The 19,913-nt window shown below is 39.7% G+C and overlaps 1 protein-coding gene across 1 annotated transcript in view; it reads right to left on the bottom strand.

Moving 5' to 3' along the window:
* Positions 1-11,194: 11,194 nt before the first annotated feature.
* The window catches only part of hdac11 (histone deacetylase 11), a 57,835-nt gene continuing 49,116 nt past the window's right edge, over positions 11,195-19,913 (bottom strand). Inside the window, 1 exon segment of the mRNA XM_006800198.3 lies at positions 11,195-15,350. Within this exon segment, the coding sequence (XP_006800261.2) occupies positions 15,108-15,350 (243 nt within the window). The 3' untranslated portion in view covers positions 11,195-15,107.

Below are 19,913 nucleotides of genomic sequence, written 5' to 3' on the forward strand. Positions count from 1 at the left end.
TGTAACACTGCATTTGAAATTAATTGCCACTTCAAAATAAGTAACGCCGCTTGTAATTATTCCTCCTCCGTGGCTAAACTGATGGGTGAAGAGTGTGCAGGGTGAACCACGGGGTGAGACATTCTTTTGTCTTTATAGATTTGTTTCGAAGCATTCAACAAAACTGAGTTGCATCAGCAGGAAGCGACCCTAGTTCGCAGCGCATAGTGAATGACCTGATACTGACATCACTATGCTTAAAACTTCGTGTTAAATGCTTATCAGCTGAAGGTGCCATGCTGTTTTGTTCTGGCACATTCTAATATTATTAGGTTGTCCTGCCACGTTCTTACTTAAATTCTGTCTTTTTACATTGATCGTGTTAGCTGGCGTACATTTATACAGCTACATTAAATGTACTCAGATCTACCTGTTTATAGCTGAAAATGATGGATCGCTGCTTCTGATGTTTGGCTCTGGAAAAATCCGACAGTCTAACCCAGTTACTGCAGCCTTGAAGTCAGTGTGATGTGGGAGGACCAGCCTCGCTGCTTGTGCACAACAAATCTGTTCTTAAACTGCCAACTCATGGACTGCCTGCATATTAATACAAAGAAAATATCCATTTAATGTCTTTGAAGATGGCTGCTAAGTCCTTGTGATTACATTCGAACCACTGGGAGTTTAAAAAACAGATACTACTCACCAGCGTGTGGGAAGTCTCACAACACAAATCTGACAAGGAAGAGTGCAACAACTTAATATTCCCGCTGCATTGCAGGAGAAGAATTGCGTAATTTGTTACCCATTAGGTTGTAAATAAGTTCCATTGTGAAGCATTCAGTGAACTGGTGGGAAACAATGACAAAAAGTCTGTCTGCCACAAATATCTCACTGACTCTGAGCTCACAGGTGACTGAATCACTGAACACTAACCCGGAGGAAGGGAGGAGGGTAACGGAAAACAAGATTTGTTGAGATTTCTGTGGGTTTTGTTGTCAGACATGTCACCTAAGCTGTGATAACATAACTAGTCTGTCACAGCTGCAGCTCACAGTTGTGTCACACTGGGATCAGAAGCTGTTAACTCAGAACACAATTCTCCCCATTCAGGGTCTCAGTTAGATTTCCATTCAGTGACATATTTCCCAGGAGAAACTTGGTGCCACTGAGTAATTGCAACACCGTTTCTGGATGTTGCTGTTTCTACCTTTTAATGACACTGACTGATACTTTGACCGATTAGAAATGAACTCAGAAACATTTTTTAAAATCTGGCAAAACCGAACTGCTTGAGGAGAAATCTTACAAAAGGCATAAAAGATGGATGTTTCTATCCAACCATGAAGTGACCCAGTGATGCGTGGTGCATGCATCCAAGTGAAACGGTGAATGTCTTCACACATAATGAGGAGGAGTTGGATTAGACCAAGATCATGGGGCAAAGGCATACATGTTGAGATCTGATCGTAGTTCTAGGTTAGAAGTATTACTTTTTATTTAGTTTCCTTAAATGTGTTCATTCATCGGACTTGACAGGTAAACAAATAAAAGAACTTTAATGTGCATTTTAGTAGGTTTCACCTCATTGTCTCAGTTTTTCCTGCTTTGGTTCAGTCTCAGTGCTCTCGTCAAATACATTTTCAGGTTAAACAGGCAGAATTTTTTCATTTAAAAAATGGATAATTCACTTGTTTTCTTCATAACACACCCAGGGCAAAATGTCAGGAAGAAATAATAAAAGTTTAACTGATGATTGGATTGAACAGCAAGACTGATTTCTGACTCTAGGAACTGCTCAACGCAAACTTTAATTCTGATTTATTTTTTAATAACCATAATTAAGTTTACATTCATTAACACGACTTGAAAGCAGCATATGCAACAATCACCACTGAAAGATCTCGAGCCGTTTTTGAACCAAATATCACCAAACGTGCTTTGTCAGATGTTTTGGATGTTGAGCTCTGGAAGCTAGCAGCTAGTGAGCCATAAATAATTATACCAATAAATAATAATTTTGAAGTAGTGTGCCCAAACTTAAATGCTGCTTTTTAATAAGGGTCATATTAAGTTCACCAGGTTAAAATAAACTAATTATCCTTCAAACCCGTCTCTGGCTAAAATAATAGTCTGTATATAAAAGATGGCTACAGCTACTGTGACAACACCCACAGGTTTTTCTACAACACGTGTTTTGGCCTCCACCAAGCACTAAACAGATATGTGTTTAATAGTGTGGAGTAAAACGCTAATAAAATAACTGACATTTCCACACTGAAGCACAGACTTCTGTTTTATACAGTAAGACATATTATTTATGAGATAATTGTGTTGCACAAACAGCACATATATGGTGAATCACTGCAGCTCAGTGAATAAATTGGCAGAGATGACACCTAGCAGACAGCTGATGACTGCAGGTTTTGTATTGGCACGCCTGTCAGGGTGGCCATGTCTCTAACTTTAAACCTTAACCCTTTAAAACCGGTCAGAGCAGGCACGCTCCGTTTTGCGTAACTATTTTTAAATCCCGGTAGCTCTGCAGCCACGTGAGCTAGCGCAATATTTTTTTTGCATATGAAACCGGAGGAGTTGTACTTACATCTTATGCCATCAGCTTGTCCTCGGTCACAGTTTCCTTCCACATACAGCTTTGCAAATATTGCATAAAAAGCACTTGCAGCAACAAAAACATAATATTCCAGAAACACGTTTTTTCGATCCGATCAGCTGTTCATAACACTTCCTAGTCCATCAGCACGAACTATCGCATGTCCGCCATGACCTGCCCGAAACCAGAAGTGACATCATTTCGCGGAAAAGTAGTTTTTTACCATCAAGGCCTCATGAGCCTATACTGGTGTTTTTAAAAGTTATGTTTGACTTTATGACTTTCTGTGTCGTTTCTGGGATGCTTAGGACTCATATTGCACTGCTGGAAATAGTTTATTTTGATGCATATGCTGCTTTTTTGCAAATTTGCACTATAATATTTATTTTCGTTTTTCCTGCAGTATATAAAAATTGGTGTATTTCAAAAATAAAACTATGAAGACACTCAAAATAAATTTCCTGTGGTGGGAAACTATTTTGTGCAACTTTTTTGTATTTACAGTTTTGAGGGATAAGCCTCTAAAATTTCTCTAACTGGAAATATATGTTAAAAAAACCAAAACGATTTTTAATTTTTTTGTAGTTTATTGCACTTTTTTGCAATTTATGTAATTACTATGCACTTAATGCATGCATATTATTAAATTTTAGGCTGTAATGGTTGTATTGATGTATAGCAACTTGAAATGCTCCCAAAAATGGCTCTAGAGCATGTAAAAATATAATATAAGCTCTGGCGGACTTGGTTCTGTGGTAGGTCTTAAAGGGTTAACAGTGGTATGCACCTGTACTCGCTGTGGCTCAGGATGTAGAGCAGGTCTTCTACTAATTGGAAGGTTGGTGGTTCAGTCTCCTGGCTGCTCCAGTGTGCATGCCAGATATGCAAGATGGGCAAAATATTTAACTTTGAGTTGCTCCTGATATGAATGTTCGATATAAAGCGCTCAGGTGTAGACAATGAGTGAAAGAGACTTATTGTGTGGAATGCTTGAGTAGAAAAGTGCTACACATTTAAATGAAATTCTTCCAAACTCTGGTGAAAAGGGTCAATTATCTACCATCAACAACTTTTAATGAACCAGGTTGTAAACATGCTCACAGTCTATGGAGACGGACTCAACCTTCACAGCCAACTTCACATTAGCTTTTCTAACTAATTTCCTGAACTTTATATAGGGATGCAAATCAAGCTTCATCCACCTTGGCAAAACTGTCAAACAGAAAAATTGAAACTGATATTAGTCAGTCCTTCTGGAAGTGGTTAGTTTAATGCATACTTTAAGTGACTGATGAAGCCAGAGTCTGTTTGAATCTTCCCCAACATCCCTCTGATACGTTCAGCTTGACCAGAGACCAATGGCCCAAAGGTCTACCAACATTTACTCAATGTTTGGCCAATAACCCAGAAAACGAGGCACTTTCATGCAAAATTTGCTCTCAGCTATCTTATGGCCAGAAACTCACTTTGATCTGCAGATATAAACAGTCATTAGGAGTACTTAGTGAAACTCTCTTTGCAGAAGGCTTTGTTGTAAGATGGCCGAGGCACCAAGTCTGTGTTCTTTAAAATATCGCGTTTCTCTGTGACTCGAAAGGTCAGCACATGTGGCTTAGAAAACAGTAAGGGCTGACCATGTTTTTGCAAATTTCTCAATGACAGATCGGATAGACTTTGATCGGACGCAACGGCAGACCTGACATTATGCAAAACACGCCAGTAATTGATGACTTAGTGTAAACACCTGAGAAAACCCCAATACAACTGCATGATCACATTCCCATTCCTGTAAGATCTCCTTCCCGTTCTGCTGGCTTGATCCATTTATTCTGACAGCACAGCCAGTGAACCTTGATGTTTCTTATTCGTGGTCTTTTTTAATAATTTTGCTTTGATGGGCATGTAGGGAGATGTTATATTTACCACTATAAATCATAACCGGAGGGGAGGTGAGCTTGTATTTCGGGACAAATAAAACCATTTAAAATCTGTGAAGCAGGTACTGGATCACTGAATACAGAATGAAATGGATCTCCAGACAGCACTGCATGGGTATCTGAAAACAGCAAGAATGTCAAATGTAATACACAAAACGTTGCTCTATTCAATTTAGGGTTCAGCTTCCAAAATTATGGACTCAAAGGTTAAAATCAATCTAATAATACTCCTGCACTAATATTCATTAGCTTAGCATCGTTGTGGATCAGCTGCCCTCCAGCAGATTTTGATACAGATGAACAATGCGTGTCGAGTGTCGTTATTATAGAACAAAAAACAAGTGCAATCCATGATTCAGTCGTTTGTATTTTAGCACTTTTAACTTTGTTTATGCACAGCTCTCTTAAGGTCCCACCACAGCATCTCAGTCAGGTTGTGATCTAGATGTCAACTCCACACGTGTTTACTAGGGGTGCAACGATACACAAAATTCACGGTTCGGTTCGATACTTTGGTGTCACGGTTCGATATTTTTTCAATACAAAAAAAAATGTTCATGCCTTTTTAATTTGTCATTTATTAAAATTATAAATATATATTTTAACTCAAACGTATAGTTTTTAAATTTAATGTTGCTGAAACAACAAAGGGATAAAATAATAAATCTATCTGATGGAGAAATCACTCATCTTTGGAAAAGAGAGTTTATTACAGAGAAATGTCTCTTTCCAAAATAAAAGCTATACTATACGCTTCTTCTGGGCTATATTCTCAGCAGCATATTAAACATATCAGGTCCCCATAAGGAGAATCATGTGCTAACGGCTGTCTAAATGACTCGGGTAAAGTTTGTAGCATGCGTGCTTGTTGTTTTTGTCTGCTTCCACTTGTCTTTGCACCAGGATGATGTCGGAGTAAATGTGCAGTCATATTTGTTGTGTTCCCACTAGTGCTGTCAGCGTTAATCTGAAATGACGTTACAACACGGCAAATCTCCGTTAACGAGCTACCGCGGATCGCCCCGTGCGTGGGGCTGGACGGCCAACACGTTAACGAGCTAACTGCGCTAACACACTAGTTCCCACCCATGTAATTGAGCATTGCTGGCACATCCAACATACTGTTTTACTTTTGTCCATGACGCGCTTACCTTCAGGGTCATACGTCACATGAAAACCAAAATAGTTCCACACGCCAGATCTGAATGACGGTGGGGGAGGTTCAATTTGCCATGTTGCAACGAGCTTAACTTCTGTCTGCTAGCTTGCCCTGCGCTCAGTGAATCTGTGTTCGACTACTCTGCCTAGGCTGCACTGTCGAGCGCAGATCCACTGAGTTGTCAACACAGACAGCATCGTCAGAAGAAAAGTTGATGAAATAAATTAAAAATTTTGTATTGTTCGATACATATGCGTACCGAACCGAAAGCACTGTATCGAACGGTTCAATATCGATACGAGTATCGTTGCACCCCTAGCGTTTACCACACTATGTGTTACACAGCGTGTTACCAGCTTAAAACAACATCACCCACCTTTACTTTAGAACAATCACTGTGATGTATGACTGACCTATTTCAACAAATGAGCTCATTAGTGATGAAGTAGGAAAGCTATTGCAGTAATGAGTGCACCATTAAGTGTTATTATACTTACTGAAGGAAACTCTGAAATACAGTCATACAGAGTCTGTGGTATGGCTATCTGGTATTGTTATGATAACATATGTCTGCTCACAGGCAGATTACATCATTTCCTGGAGACCATGTACCGGTGCGCTAGGACAAAGAAACCTGCAGGAAACCTCATTAAACCGGATTCCCTGGCTGCGTGCCTGGCCCCTGGGCTGCGTCTTACCTCAGATGAACTGCTTCAGGAGTTCATCAGGACATGCGCCGAGACAGCCGAGCAGTCCTCGGCGGTGCTGCTTTCACCTCTCCACATGACCCAAGTGAGGCATGAACAGCGCCCAATCAGCTGCCCCGAATTAGGTTAGACTAAAAACAACATCACAACAAGAACACTCTGCTCAGCGTGTTCTGCTCTCACATGAGGCAATGAGAATTGTATGGTGCACAAACTGATATTACACATGAAGTTCACAAGAAAGCCAGTGAAACTGAACTTTTATGACTCTGGAGAGAAATCTGTATAGTTCAGTCTGAAGCATATCAGACAGATGCTGTCCTGATCGGACTACCTCAGCTTGAAAAGGAACAATTTAAACATGAATTTTGTCACGTGTGCTTAAATTATGAACTTTTTATTTATTTCTTTTTTTCTGTGAGCCTTTCGAGCAGCATGACTGTGGGATGGAAAAGTTGGGCTGTCAGCTGATTCATCAGGACTGTTAGACGGATTGGGGCAGAAATGATGAGTAATAAGTAACAGCACAAGCTATTGTAGTCATCATGTTGGTCGTTTTGGAATCTAAAATAGAGAAAGGTTTAAATCTTAATACAGAGTCCAAAGTCAGCTCATTTTATTCCAGTGGCTAAATTCATCTTGGATATACAGTGATTAACTGCATATGAGTAAATGAAAACATTGTAGAGCACTTTGTAGTGCATAACTAGGTTAAAAGGCATTCTTTAAGAGCACAGCATTTAATTCAATTCAATTCAATTTTATTTATATAGCGCTAAATCACAACAAAAGTCGCCTCAAGGCGCTTCATAGATACAGAGAAAAACCCAACAATCATATGACCCCCTATGAGCAGCACTTTGGCGACAGTGGGAAGGAAAAACTCCCTTTTAACAGGAAGAAACCTCCGGCAGAACCAGGCTCAGGGAGGGGCGGGGCCATCTGCTGCGACCGGTTGGGGTGAGAGAAGGAAGACAGGATAAAGACATGCTGTGGAAGAGAGACAGAGATTAATAACAGATATGATTCAATGCAGAGAGGTCTATTAATAGATAGTGAATGAGAAAGGTGACTGGAAAGGAAAAACTCAATGCATCATGGGAATCCCCCGGCAGCCTACGTCTATTGCAGCATAACTAAGGGAGGATTCAGGGTCACCTGGTCCAGCCCTAACTATATGCTTTAGCAAAAAGGAAAGTTTGAAGCCTAATCTTAAAAGTAGAGATAGTGTCTGTCTCCCGAATCCAAACTGGAAGCTGGTTCCACAGAAGAGGGCCCTGAAAACTGAAGGCTCTGCCTCCCATTCTACTTTTAAATACTCTAGGAACAACAAGTAGGCCTGCAGAGCGGGAGCGAAGTGCTCTAATAGGGTGATATGGTACTACAAGGTCATTAAGATAAGATGGGGCCTGATTATTTAAGACCTTGTATTTAGGATATCAATTACAACTATTGAGTTTTTTGAATGTGTTTTAGCCTTTAACAAATTAAATCAAATAAAAATACCTTTAAATGAGTAAGCAGGTGTTTACCACACTATGGATTTCGAGGTGTGCTGCCTGCTTAAAACAACATCGCCCACCTACTTTAGAATATTCACTATGAGACGACTATTTCAACAACAGCTCCTTACTAATGCACGTTGCTGTAGTATTAATGAGTGCACTGGAAGTATTATATTTACTGTGATGTCCATAGGACCTCCGTGCGCAGGCTATTTATAGTCCAAATGTGGTCACTGTGTGTTTTTAATATCAAACGTAGACTCATTGTAGACGTGGTTTTTATACTGCTTCTATAGGCTCTGTACGCCTGTTTTCTATTGGTTAGTTTTTCTGCAGCTTTATTTACACTTGTATGCGTCTCCAGTTATCATCTGTGGCTGAGACAATCAAAGGAAGTTAATGGAAAATGATCTGGAGCAGTATGCTACCTTCTTCTGACATCTTCAGGATGTCTACATCTATAAATCAGCAAATATCTATATGATCTTTACATATCACGAATCCCAATTTGTTTGATAAATTATTGATATATTATGCTAATTTCACCATCCACCTCTGAATGATTACGATGTTTTCCATTTGCATTGTTGTTTCATACATCACACTGTTGTCCGTCTGTAACGTGGTCACCAAAAGCTGCGTCTGGAACAGAAGTTTGTTCATCTCATTGTTAAATGGAATCAACAATTTGAGAAACTGCAGGAGGCCTGACTTAACATTTTTGAATTGCATCATTTATGTAAGACTGGAGTTACTGGAATTCAGAGTGTATCATCCAACTGCTGTCCTCCTTAATGTGTCAGTAGCAGATTTAGCTAATGAGCTAAAAGGTTTGTAAACTGTCAGTTATCAAGCTTGGAGAGCTTTGTTTTGCTTCTTCATTTTCTTGTTTTTGTTTAATAAAACGGTGCACAATATTAAACAGCCAAATGTAGGTGATCAGTGACTTCAACGGCAATTAATTTGAATTATGTCAAAAATCTTGTTGACCCATTTTTTCCTTAAGGACGACTATCTTTTGGATGTTGCTTTGTGCTGTCACCGCTACTTTTAAAGTCCATGGTCATTTTAGCCTCTTTAATAATCGGCTGCAATAATTAAAACACTGACACTGTGATTGTGTTTTTAAATCTCACTGTATAAAGTGATAGTATAAATGGGCTGCTTATTTTCTGAACTTGCAGAGAATTAAGAGCTAATTTAACAGCTTGTTGATGGTGGGAATCATTAATTTTCGATTATATAACCACCAGTCACCACTGTTTCGTGAAACGCACTGCTAGCTGTAAACAAACAAAAAAACAAAAACCATAAAAAGAATTCAAAGCAGCTGATTGTCCTATTTTACAGGAGTCTTGCTAATTAATCCCACAAATATTCCTGCTATCAAATACATGATAATCATCAGCATTTCCTACAAAAGTCACATCTGCAGCTCCTTATTACAACTTTACGTTTATCACCTGGACAGCTTTCTGTGACATCCAGCTACAAAACTAATATTCATCTCAATTTAATTATAGATAAAAAAAAATATTCTGTTATACTAATTATACTACAAATGTTACATTGATACTAGTAATAAATAATAAACACAGTAAAAGCCACCAAAGTATGAAGGCACACTGTGGTTCTAAATTATTTTCATGGAACAAAAAAATCTCTTCCCCTCCTGTTTTAAATTATCAGCATCTTTGTGATGTGTTAGATAGATGACATGTTGACAAGCCAGCTCATGGACTGGACCAATCTGCAGAGCAGAAAGAAGAACTCTCAACAGAAGAGAGTCTTATACAAAACACATATAAAACACTAAACTACAATGAATTTGGCCTGGACCGTATATAGCAGTTTTAAACCCACATTTTTTTAATGGCCACTAGGGGATGAAATCTGTGGTTTGAAAAAGGGCTTCATGTCCTATAGAGGTCGACAGCATTTAGCCAGTGTTAGGAAGGTTATTCCACTACAGATTACAGATTACTTGCCCCAAAATGTATTCTGTAACGTATTCCGTTACGTTACTCAATGAGAGTAACGTATTCTGAATACTTTGGATTACTTAATATATTATCATGCTGTTTACAACTAAATGAATGTACTATTGCTGTGTGATTTATTACTATTAATGAAGGCTACTCGCCACCAGGCTAACATTGTTAGCTGGTGTTAGCGGAGGCTAGTTCATAGACTGCAGACTGTTAGACTTGATGGATAGCATTAACAAGCTGCTAGCTGCAAATAATCATGTGCAGGTCTGAAAGCAGTACCAACTAGATTTTTAAATCTTAATAGAAAATGAGTAACAGTAGGGTGGACATAAGGTAAGGCTGCACCTTTTGCAGTGATCTCATAAAGAAAACGATTTCTGTACCAGTAATATGTTTTCTTTCTGTCTGCTTTCAGAACTGCACATGATTATTTGCAGCTAGCAGGTTGTAATGCAGCCTTCAGTAATAGTAATAAATTACACAGCAATAGTACATCAAAGATGCTGAAGTGGCACATAACCCAGGTAGCTACCACAACCAAAACAAGGTAGCTGCAGTAGGCTAATGTTAGTTTTTAAACAAGAACTTACTTCCAGATGTTTCTTTAGGTTGGAGGTGGAGTCTTTTGACACTGAGAGCAGCTTGGTTGCACGGTCAGATTTCACCCATCCCTTTCTTCTTCTAATGTGAAGATTTAAGCAGTAACTGTAACAGAATACAGTTACTCATATTTTGTATTTTAAATACGTAACGCTTGTACATGTATTCCGTTACCCCCGAACACTACATTTAGCCATTTCATAATTTTTTTGGAGCATGTTTCAGAAAGGAAGATTATCCAGGATATGCTCATTGATTACAAACTTATGACTGATAACTCAGCAATCATGGCAAAAACACTCATCTCAAGGCTTCAGAATAAGACTTCACATTGTCTTAGGTGAGGTGTAGGTGAGTAGCTACATCCACATTTATGCTGCCTATGGCTGGGAGAACCTAAGCTATGCTAAGGAGTCATAAGGATCTGTTGCTATTATATTGTCTGCTTGTCTATGTATATATGGGCTGAACGTCAAAACTGAATTACCCCCAGGTGACCAAGTTTGAGTTTGATTTCTGTACATGAAACTAAACAGCTACTTTTACAAACCTGTACCAGGACATTTAGTCAGTAATGTAAAATTGTATGACCTCTTTTGCACTAAATGAAGCAGGGCTGTTAAAACAGTCATGTGTTAAGATCATTTTAATAGATGAAGAATTAATTTAATGCTTAAAACATGGAAAAGAACCTCATTGGTTGTTATAGAATTTATTCAATGTCATGATAAATGCATAGAAGGAATTTTCAGTGTTTACACACAGCAAAAACATACAGCACAGCTTTTAAGTTCTATTTTTGGCACATAAGATTCAGTAATAAAAACCGGCTGACACAGAAAGGATCTGACGAGCTGTGATGGCATTGTGTATTAAGAACAAACCTCCATACAGTAAGCAGCACTTTCATAGTCCTAATTAAAGGTAGACTGCACTAAACCTTTTAGCTGCATTCAAAAGCAGCATGCCAGATCAAAGGCTTTAGCTAATTAGCACAGACACCACTATGCCCGCCTTTCACAGTTTGGTTTTGAGTGTTTCCAAACAGCTTCCAGGATAAGTACCCCAATACGGCTTTCACGCTGTTCAAAGACGGACCTTTGAATCTTTCAAATAACTGCAAGTCTGCATTACAGCCATAAACTTTCACAGTACAGCTGTAGCAATAGCACACAACAAACATGAAGATTACAGCCACTTCAGGTCTAATCAGCCACAAAATAGCAAAGAACAACTGAATGCAATGACAAACACTAGGATTAAAACCCTCTTACCACCTTCATGGTGATATTGCAGAACCCTTGTCTGCTGTTATTAAACATGCTTTCATTGTATGTTACTGGGACAAATGGGGAAAGTATTTTCACACTTAATAATCTGAAACCAAATCCAAACTGCACCCTCAACAGCAGAAATGAATTAGTACACGGGGTTTAAGGTTTTCTTTTTTTGATAATTATTTCCATCCATTTTTTAAATACACGTTCAAAACAGGGTTGTAGCTCGGCTGTAGCCAATGCCTGTTCACTATAGGGTGAAAGGTGATTGGTCCCAAATCCACCACATGGTTGACACTGAGGGACAACCGCACAACTACCCTACGACCAGTTTAGTTACCATTCAACTAAGGCTACGTCCACACGTACACGGGTATTTTTGAAAACGGAGATTTTCCGTTTTCGTTTTAAAAAATAATCCCGTCCACACATAAAGGCAGAAATGAAGGAAAACGCTGCTAGGAACATGCCAAAGCAGCAGGTGGCGCTATATTCCTAACCGTGCAGAAATGTTGGCCAATCAGAAGTCTAGAAGCCTCGGTGGGAAATATTAAACAAAGCTGGGGCATAGAAGCAGAACCGAGTCGTATGTGTGGAGGGACAGTAACTGTGTGTGTATATGTAAGCATTTAAACACTGCAGAGAGAACAATTAACAGTATTGTAGAAATTCATTTCACCGAAACAATAACGTGGCGCACAGTGTGACGTCAAAAAAGGCGCACACCTTTGACGCTGCGTTTTCTCCATTTTTCTCGTCCACACGTAAATGCAAAAACTGAGTTTTAGAAAATATCCACCCAGGCTGGAGTTTTTAAAAATCTCCATTTTCAGTGACCGAAAACGCCGTTTACGTGTGGACGAAAGGTGCAAACGCATAGAAAAATCTGCGTTTTCAAAAATACCCGGGTACGTGTGGACGTAGCCTGAACATGCATGTCTTCGGCCTGTGGGAGGAAACTATTTAATATTCCAGAAAAAGGCATCCCAACACATAGGGCAACATTTACTGTGCAAGTGCGAATACCTACTTGGTTTTTGTACTTGTTCAATCAATCAAGGATGACTTACTAATAGGTTACGCAGGCAGTGTCATTGCAAATTACTCTGAATTTAACACTTAAAGCATGCATTGTACCTAATGTGGTTGTGACAGTTGCAGCCAGGAGTGTTCATTTAGTATGAATGAGAGAGGAGGGTTCAGAGTGAGTTCATAATTTGATGTGGGTGGATGAGTCAAAGCTGTCGCTGCAGTGCCCAAGCTTTGGCTCAGTCCTGTAATCCTAATATGTTTTGGGGAGAGCACCACATTGTCACCTTTCTGCCTGCTTGGTGGACATTCACCAAACTAAAGCAGCCTCAGATAGGTTGCCAGTGACCTGGTGGATGTAAAAAGTTGAACGCCATTTTTGTAATGCTAAGTGAAAAAAGTTGTTTACCATAGTGGGATGCTTGGGTGGATTTCACGTTCACGCAGCATTTATAGCCACGTGTCTGTTGATGTTTTAAATACATGTAGCTGGTTAACTAGTTTTAGCTATAACAACACCGGCGATAACCAGTATTTGCAATGTGGCCATCATAGCTGCGAGGCCAATTATAAAGTGCTCACAAAATGTTTTCCATTGATGTTCGTCTTTTGATTTGGGGTAGATGGACACACACAAAACTCTACATATAAAAATAGCAACTTTAAATTCTCCTATATGTACATGAACAAATACATTGTTGCAATGCCAAAAACATGAGACACCCCAAATTATAATGAATGTTAAATGATTCCACAGCCAACACTGATGTAGGTCACGTGGGTCATTTGATATCAGCTTATATTAGCAAAGTTTCACAGAAAGGCTTGTGATGCCCTTTGACCTCAGTTCGTGCATGTTTTAGGCAGAGATTGATAGTAAAATGCCGTAGTGATCATTACATGGGAGCACACAGCTTGTATTCAGTCTGTGTCAGACGATGTCTTCAGTATCTTTTGGAAGCGGTGATATTGTTTCAGCCGCTGCATTAATCATATTGATCTTAGTGTTTTTGTGGCTCCTTTTACAAAGTTTCTGCATGTGTAAACATCATTAGGGAAGCTCTGTGTCCAACTATAAACAACCAATCAAAAGTGAAAGCCACTGGAAACCCTGCTGTACAGGCTTTCTCATTAATCACTGAACATTCTGGGTTTTAGACTTAAATCTAGACATGGTGGAAAAAACGCTGCAACAAGCAGACTGAATTTCAGGAGTCTAAAACGTTGGGCGACTTGAGTTTCTTAAGCAGTTAAAGTGCTCAGTCAAAAGTTTTAGTGTCTCAAATCTTTCCAATTACAGGGACAATTAGTACCTGTAATAACTTAAAACATTAACTGTACATATTAGATTGGATTCAAAGCACAAAACTCATCTCAATTAAGACACTACTCACTTATATATATATAATTTGATCTTCTTTCAATGTTAAAATTCACCCAACGATTACTTCTGATTAAGATAATTACACTTTCATGTGCGGTTATGCTTGTTTTCATATTATATATGCTTTATATTTATAACTTGAGACATTATTTACACATACATTGGAAGTATATTAAGCCTTAATAATAGCACATGCTTCATATGCTATTATTAGTTTTGCATTTCCTGAGATTAAAGATTACATTTAGCCAAAATGCTGACCTGATCACACATCACACATAAAACCCATAATCTCCTACTGATTAAACATTTAAAAAGCTCTTTTGTGCCATATGAAAGTCGTAGCTGTGAAAACACGGTTGTTTAAAGACAGCTTTTTCCCTCTGAATGATTATTCCCTTTGAGTGTGTGTCAACCTGCGCATAGCAAATGTGAAAATGTTACCAAAGCTCATGAATATTTAAGTGTACATGTGCAAACTTCTTGTTACATAATCTGAGTTTAGACAAGTGTTGAATGTTACAACAGCTGTCACACGATCACAGCACAATATAAAGTTACTTAGTGCTTTCAAGCAGCGGTCTCCAACCTTTTTTGCGCCACGGACCGGTTTATGCCCGACAATATTTTCATGGACCGGCCTTTAAGGTGTCGCGTATAAATACAACAAAATAAAACTAGTACCGACAAAAATAAGATTTATTCATAACACACGTGAAAAGACCCAGGAAAACCGAGTAAACGATAAAAACAATAACAAAATAACGCTGAAAACCGATAAAAACCCTGAAAACTATACATTTCACACCTGAGCCTCAACTCTCAACCAAACGACTCACGGACCGCTACCGGTCCGAGGCCCGGGGGTTGGGGACCGCTGCTTTAAAGTCAGGTATGTTAGTGTTAGCTCCAGGATTAAGGCTCCTCAGACAGCTGTGGATGTTGACCCTGCCGATCCAGAGGTAGACGTCATGTGGGTCGTCAGCGGTGTCGATCCCTCTCCGTCCGCGGCGTTGTCTTCTATTAGACCTTGCCGGTGCAGGTTGAGGATGGAGTCTGCGATTATGCGGGCTGTTTGCTTCTGATATCCTCCGGATGTCATCATGAGTACGGGGATCCCCCGACGCTTCGCAGCCCTGAACACGAGCTCATCTCTCTTTATAATGCCCTGGCAGAGAAGAAGGAGAAGAAAGTAAGAAGTAGAAGAAGAGGCAGCCTCTCCATGCTTCCAAGCACTACCTTCTCTGGATTCTCTGGACTTCTTTTCTCCTGAGAGAACAGGAAGATCTGGCCCAAAAACACACGCTAACATGAACAGACAAAGAGCTGCAAACAAAACTACACTTGTGGAGTTTTTTGTTATTGGTGATAATCTCCCATCTGTTGCCACTTTCAGGAAGCATCTTACAAAGGCTATTTAACTACCAACATGTTACGGTGAAGGTCAAAAGGATGGTGAGTGTCCCAGAGCCTCATTTGTAGAATACTGAAGCATTACAATCACACTAATGGAGCAGGCATGGGCACTGCTGCCCATCCTCCACCTGTAGCTCCCAACTCATATTTACTCATCAATCCTAATTTTCTGTGTCATATTGCCAGGAGTAATGAACCTAGACACCAAACTTGAACTCTAGTATATGACTGTAATAAATTAATGTGGCAAATGTGATTTGTTCGACTTAAATACTCATAAAAATGACCACGCAAGGACTTGGCAATTACATCTCAAAGGCAAATTTGAGTGACAATTTTGGCCTCCAGCAATTATGAAAACAGAATAAATGTGAAAAAATGCACCTTTGTGCAATTATTTTAATTGCACAAAGGTCCTCTTGCTTTGGTGGTTTTCAAGTTAACAAATAGTTGTGCTAAATGTTCAACATTACAACTGCTAACCAGGATAACTGTGATTATAAGTTTAGCTACCCAACAGAACTTCCTTCAGTAACACACCGGAAGCTGATATTAGAATAGCAACAAACAGCTACCACTTGTTATGCAAGACAGTGCATCTCATTGATAAAAGATTTGATAAAACATGCTGATAACATCGACATGTCTAGTCCAGAGTCCTGATCTGAACCCAAGGACAAAGTCATGGCTAAGAAATCCACTACACCGAGTTACTGAGCTCTGGAACAGCTAGAGGAAGAAGCACACATGCATGTCTGTGGAGGGATTCAAACAGTCAATAGTTTGTGTCAACACTGTCATTTATTATGGAACATCTGTTAAAACACTGAGTGATTTGGAACATTATTAAGCATGGCAAAAACACATGTTCAGCCACAACTAACACATCCTGCACATTTACCTTATTTGCGCCAATTACTTTCTGGGATTCACAGCATCACTGGCTGGAAATCTCTGCACAGTAAGTAATAAATGCCAATTTGGCTCATTTTGACCAGCTCTCAGTACAATTTGAAATTTCCTGATAAATTAGTTACATGAAGAGCCCATGTGGCCTGATTCAGCTGAGCCTGCCAGTTACACATTTTTCTTTCCTGCTTCTAAAGCAGTGCAGATTCATTCAATATTAGACACAAATGGGCTGGATTCATAGGCCTGGGCATATCATAGTTCAACACAAAAGAACATCTGCATTGCACCAAACAGATTTACCTCATCCATAACATTAAATACCTTACAGTACACAAGGCCTAACTTAAAAGATACTAGCAAACCCAGATCTTAAATCAAAAACTATTAAACAAGCCCTGGATCAGGGGCATATCATTTTTTTCACAGGTTTTTTTCCAATAGTTAGATAACAAATTCATAAAGGTAAAATGAACACAAGGGAGCGAACAGATGCTGGGGTCTCCAATGCCAAAACAACAAATTCTGTAACAATGTGTTACAAGAAAAGTAAAACCCTGTTTTGGCCTCCCACCTGGACATTCAATTTAATTCTTCTTTATATAGATACCGACTAATTGGTGCCACCCACACCATTTATGAATGCATCTGCTAACTAGCTAATGTTAGCTAATGTCAGCAGCCAAAACACCAATGCTAAAACTTGTTGGGCTCAAAACCCAACTGTTGACATCATGGTGTGCAAGTGACAAGCATACAAATGACTTTAATGTTTAACCATGTATTAACCATGTTAATACTACTTTTCTTCAAAATACATTTCAGTGAAACCTTAGATTCAACTTCACACAGCTGCACAGCAGTTAACAGCTGGTTTTGTATGTCGGGCCCCCCATTTACTCTAATATGACTTAATGCAAGCGCTCAAACAAATGCAAATACATGCAGTCTATCCAAAACGTGTTTTTAATTAATTGATTAATCACTTGCTGTCTACACCCACGCACATTCAAACACCACTTGATACTGGTCTGACAGGAGAAATAATAAACCAGTTAGCACTGAATAAACATGCTTGACACCGTGTTTTTAATTTCAGTAATTAGAGGAAATTAGTACGGCTTCCATCTGCATTTAAAATTGATCGTGGTGAAAACAAACGATTTACAGTCATACAAGCCTCTGTACATACATTTAATGATATACACTAATGAAATGGTTCTAGGAGAGTTAATACACTATGTAACGGATATCAAGCACATGAATTCAAATTGCCGACTGCCAAAATGAAGTACAATACTCAGTGATCAGCTGCAGCTACAGCGTGCTCTCATTCTTTGATGTGTGCTTCAGTCTATGTTGGATCTGTTCCAACGGATTTGCAGTATGGGAAACAAAAAAAGGCATTTCCAGGATGCATACAGTATGTTTGGCTGTGTTCATATCTTAATGATGCATTAATGCAGTCAGAGATTGTCCAGCTAAAGTTGTCTTTCCTTTCCTGGCCGCTGCCCGGCTCACAATGCACCCGACCCCTGCGGTGCCTGTTGTGGGTGGTGGGCCTGCAGGAAGATGGGCCCATGTCCCTTTTTTGGGACCCATGAACTAATGCCTGGCCACCAGACACTCGCCCTCGGGCACCCTTCCACTCCGGGAAGGGTGAACTGTTCCCTTTATGTTCTTCCCATAGGGGTCTTCTGAATCACTCTTTGTCTGGTCCCTCACCCAGGACCAATTTGCCATGGGAGACCCTGGAACACACAAACCCCTCCACCACGATAAGGTAGCAATTCGCGGAGGGGCTGAGTGTAAAAGCAAAGCTCTCAATTTACCAGTCGATCTACATCCCTACCCTCACCTATGGTCACGAGCTGTGGGCAGTGACCGAAAGAACAAGATTGTGGACACAGGCGGCAGACATGGGCTTGCTCCGAAGGGTGGCTGGCCTCTCCCTTGGAAGTAGGGCAAGAGGTTCAGCCATCTGGGAGGCGCTCAGAGTAGAGCCGCTGCTTCTCCACATTGAAAGGAGCCAGCTGAGGTTGTTCGGGCATTTGACAAGGATGCCTCCTGGGCGAGGTGTCATGGGCATGTCCCATCGGGAGGAGGCCACGGGGGAGACCCAGGACATTATATCTCTCGGCTGGCATGAAAACGCCTTGGTGTTTCCCCGGACAAGCTGGAGGAGCTGGCTGGGGAGAGGGAGGTCTGAGCTTCTCTGCTTAAGCTGCTGCCCCCGCGACTTGGCCCCAGATAAGTGGAAGAAGATGGATGGATGGATATTTTCATATCTTCAGTCAGCTACTGGTCATAGTGCCTGCCTGATGTTTCTGTCACGCCTACACGAGCAGTTTAGAGACCAGTGCCAGTAGAAATCAGAATAATGTGATTATTAGTTTGCAATCATTTCACTACCAAGCTTTTGTTGTTTTGTCTTAGAATTTAAGTACACATTTTTTCTCTCCGCAGTGCATTTTTTCAACTCTCCCTCAAAGCTGTAACTCACTCAGTTTATTAATGTCAGAACTGAGATTGATGGCACATCTGAGTTGACCATGTTCCAGTGGAAGTAGTCAGAAAAACAGGTAAGGTTTTACTCTCTAGCAAGGTAGAGCCATTCAGCCGTCACTAGCAATACCTGGAATACAACACAATGCCTCCACCTCCATCTTTTTTCTTCATCCATTCAATTTTCTTTTAAATTTGGCTCTTTAGGTTTTAAGGAAGTCATCTGTAAATATTCTTTTACGTTGAGTTTTTATTTACTTGATGAGTAATCATGTTGGATAACTAACGTGACAATTATTTACCAAAACATAATTGTTATTTTTGCTCAAATAAAGCAGACTAGGCCCAGTCTTGAGTCTTGTCTTGTCTTCACCCCATCCACTTAAACTGCCAGCATAGTCAAGCATATTTAGTAGAGACTCGATTCAGTGAAATGTAGTGCATACTCAGAGTCACTTCTGACTATCCAGGCTCAATGAAAACCCTGTTTGAGAGAAAGAACTTAGAGGCGCATTTTTTCCACATATAAGACAATTTGTATGTTTTCCATTTTAAACCAAAATCAGCCAAACAAACAAACGAAAGCTGTTGAAATTCTATGACATCAGATATTTAATTTCTTTCTTTCCTTTTGTTTTTGCATCTTGTAATTGATATACTGGTTTCAGTGACCTTAATAAATCTTAGTAACTTGAATCTTCATTGTGTTTTGTTCCCAAATTAATCACATCCTGATGTTTGTCACGGTTGTCTCAGCTAATAATCCCTGCTATGGCTGGCAGTGTACAGGACCGATGGTGGGAGAGCAAGTAACACTTAAATATTTGAGGCTGAAAATCTGTATAAAAATTTGCACCTCCAAGTTGCGTAGTGTATCCAATGAATGTTGTCCTAATTGTGT

The sequence above is a fragment of the Neolamprologus brichardi genome, chromosome 5, assembly GCF_056152115.1.
Source record: "Neolamprologus brichardi isolate AB-2024 chromosome 5, ASM5615211v1, whole genome shotgun sequence".
Lineage (NCBI taxonomy): Eukaryota > Metazoa > Chordata > Actinopteri > Cichliformes > Cichlidae > Neolamprologus > Neolamprologus brichardi.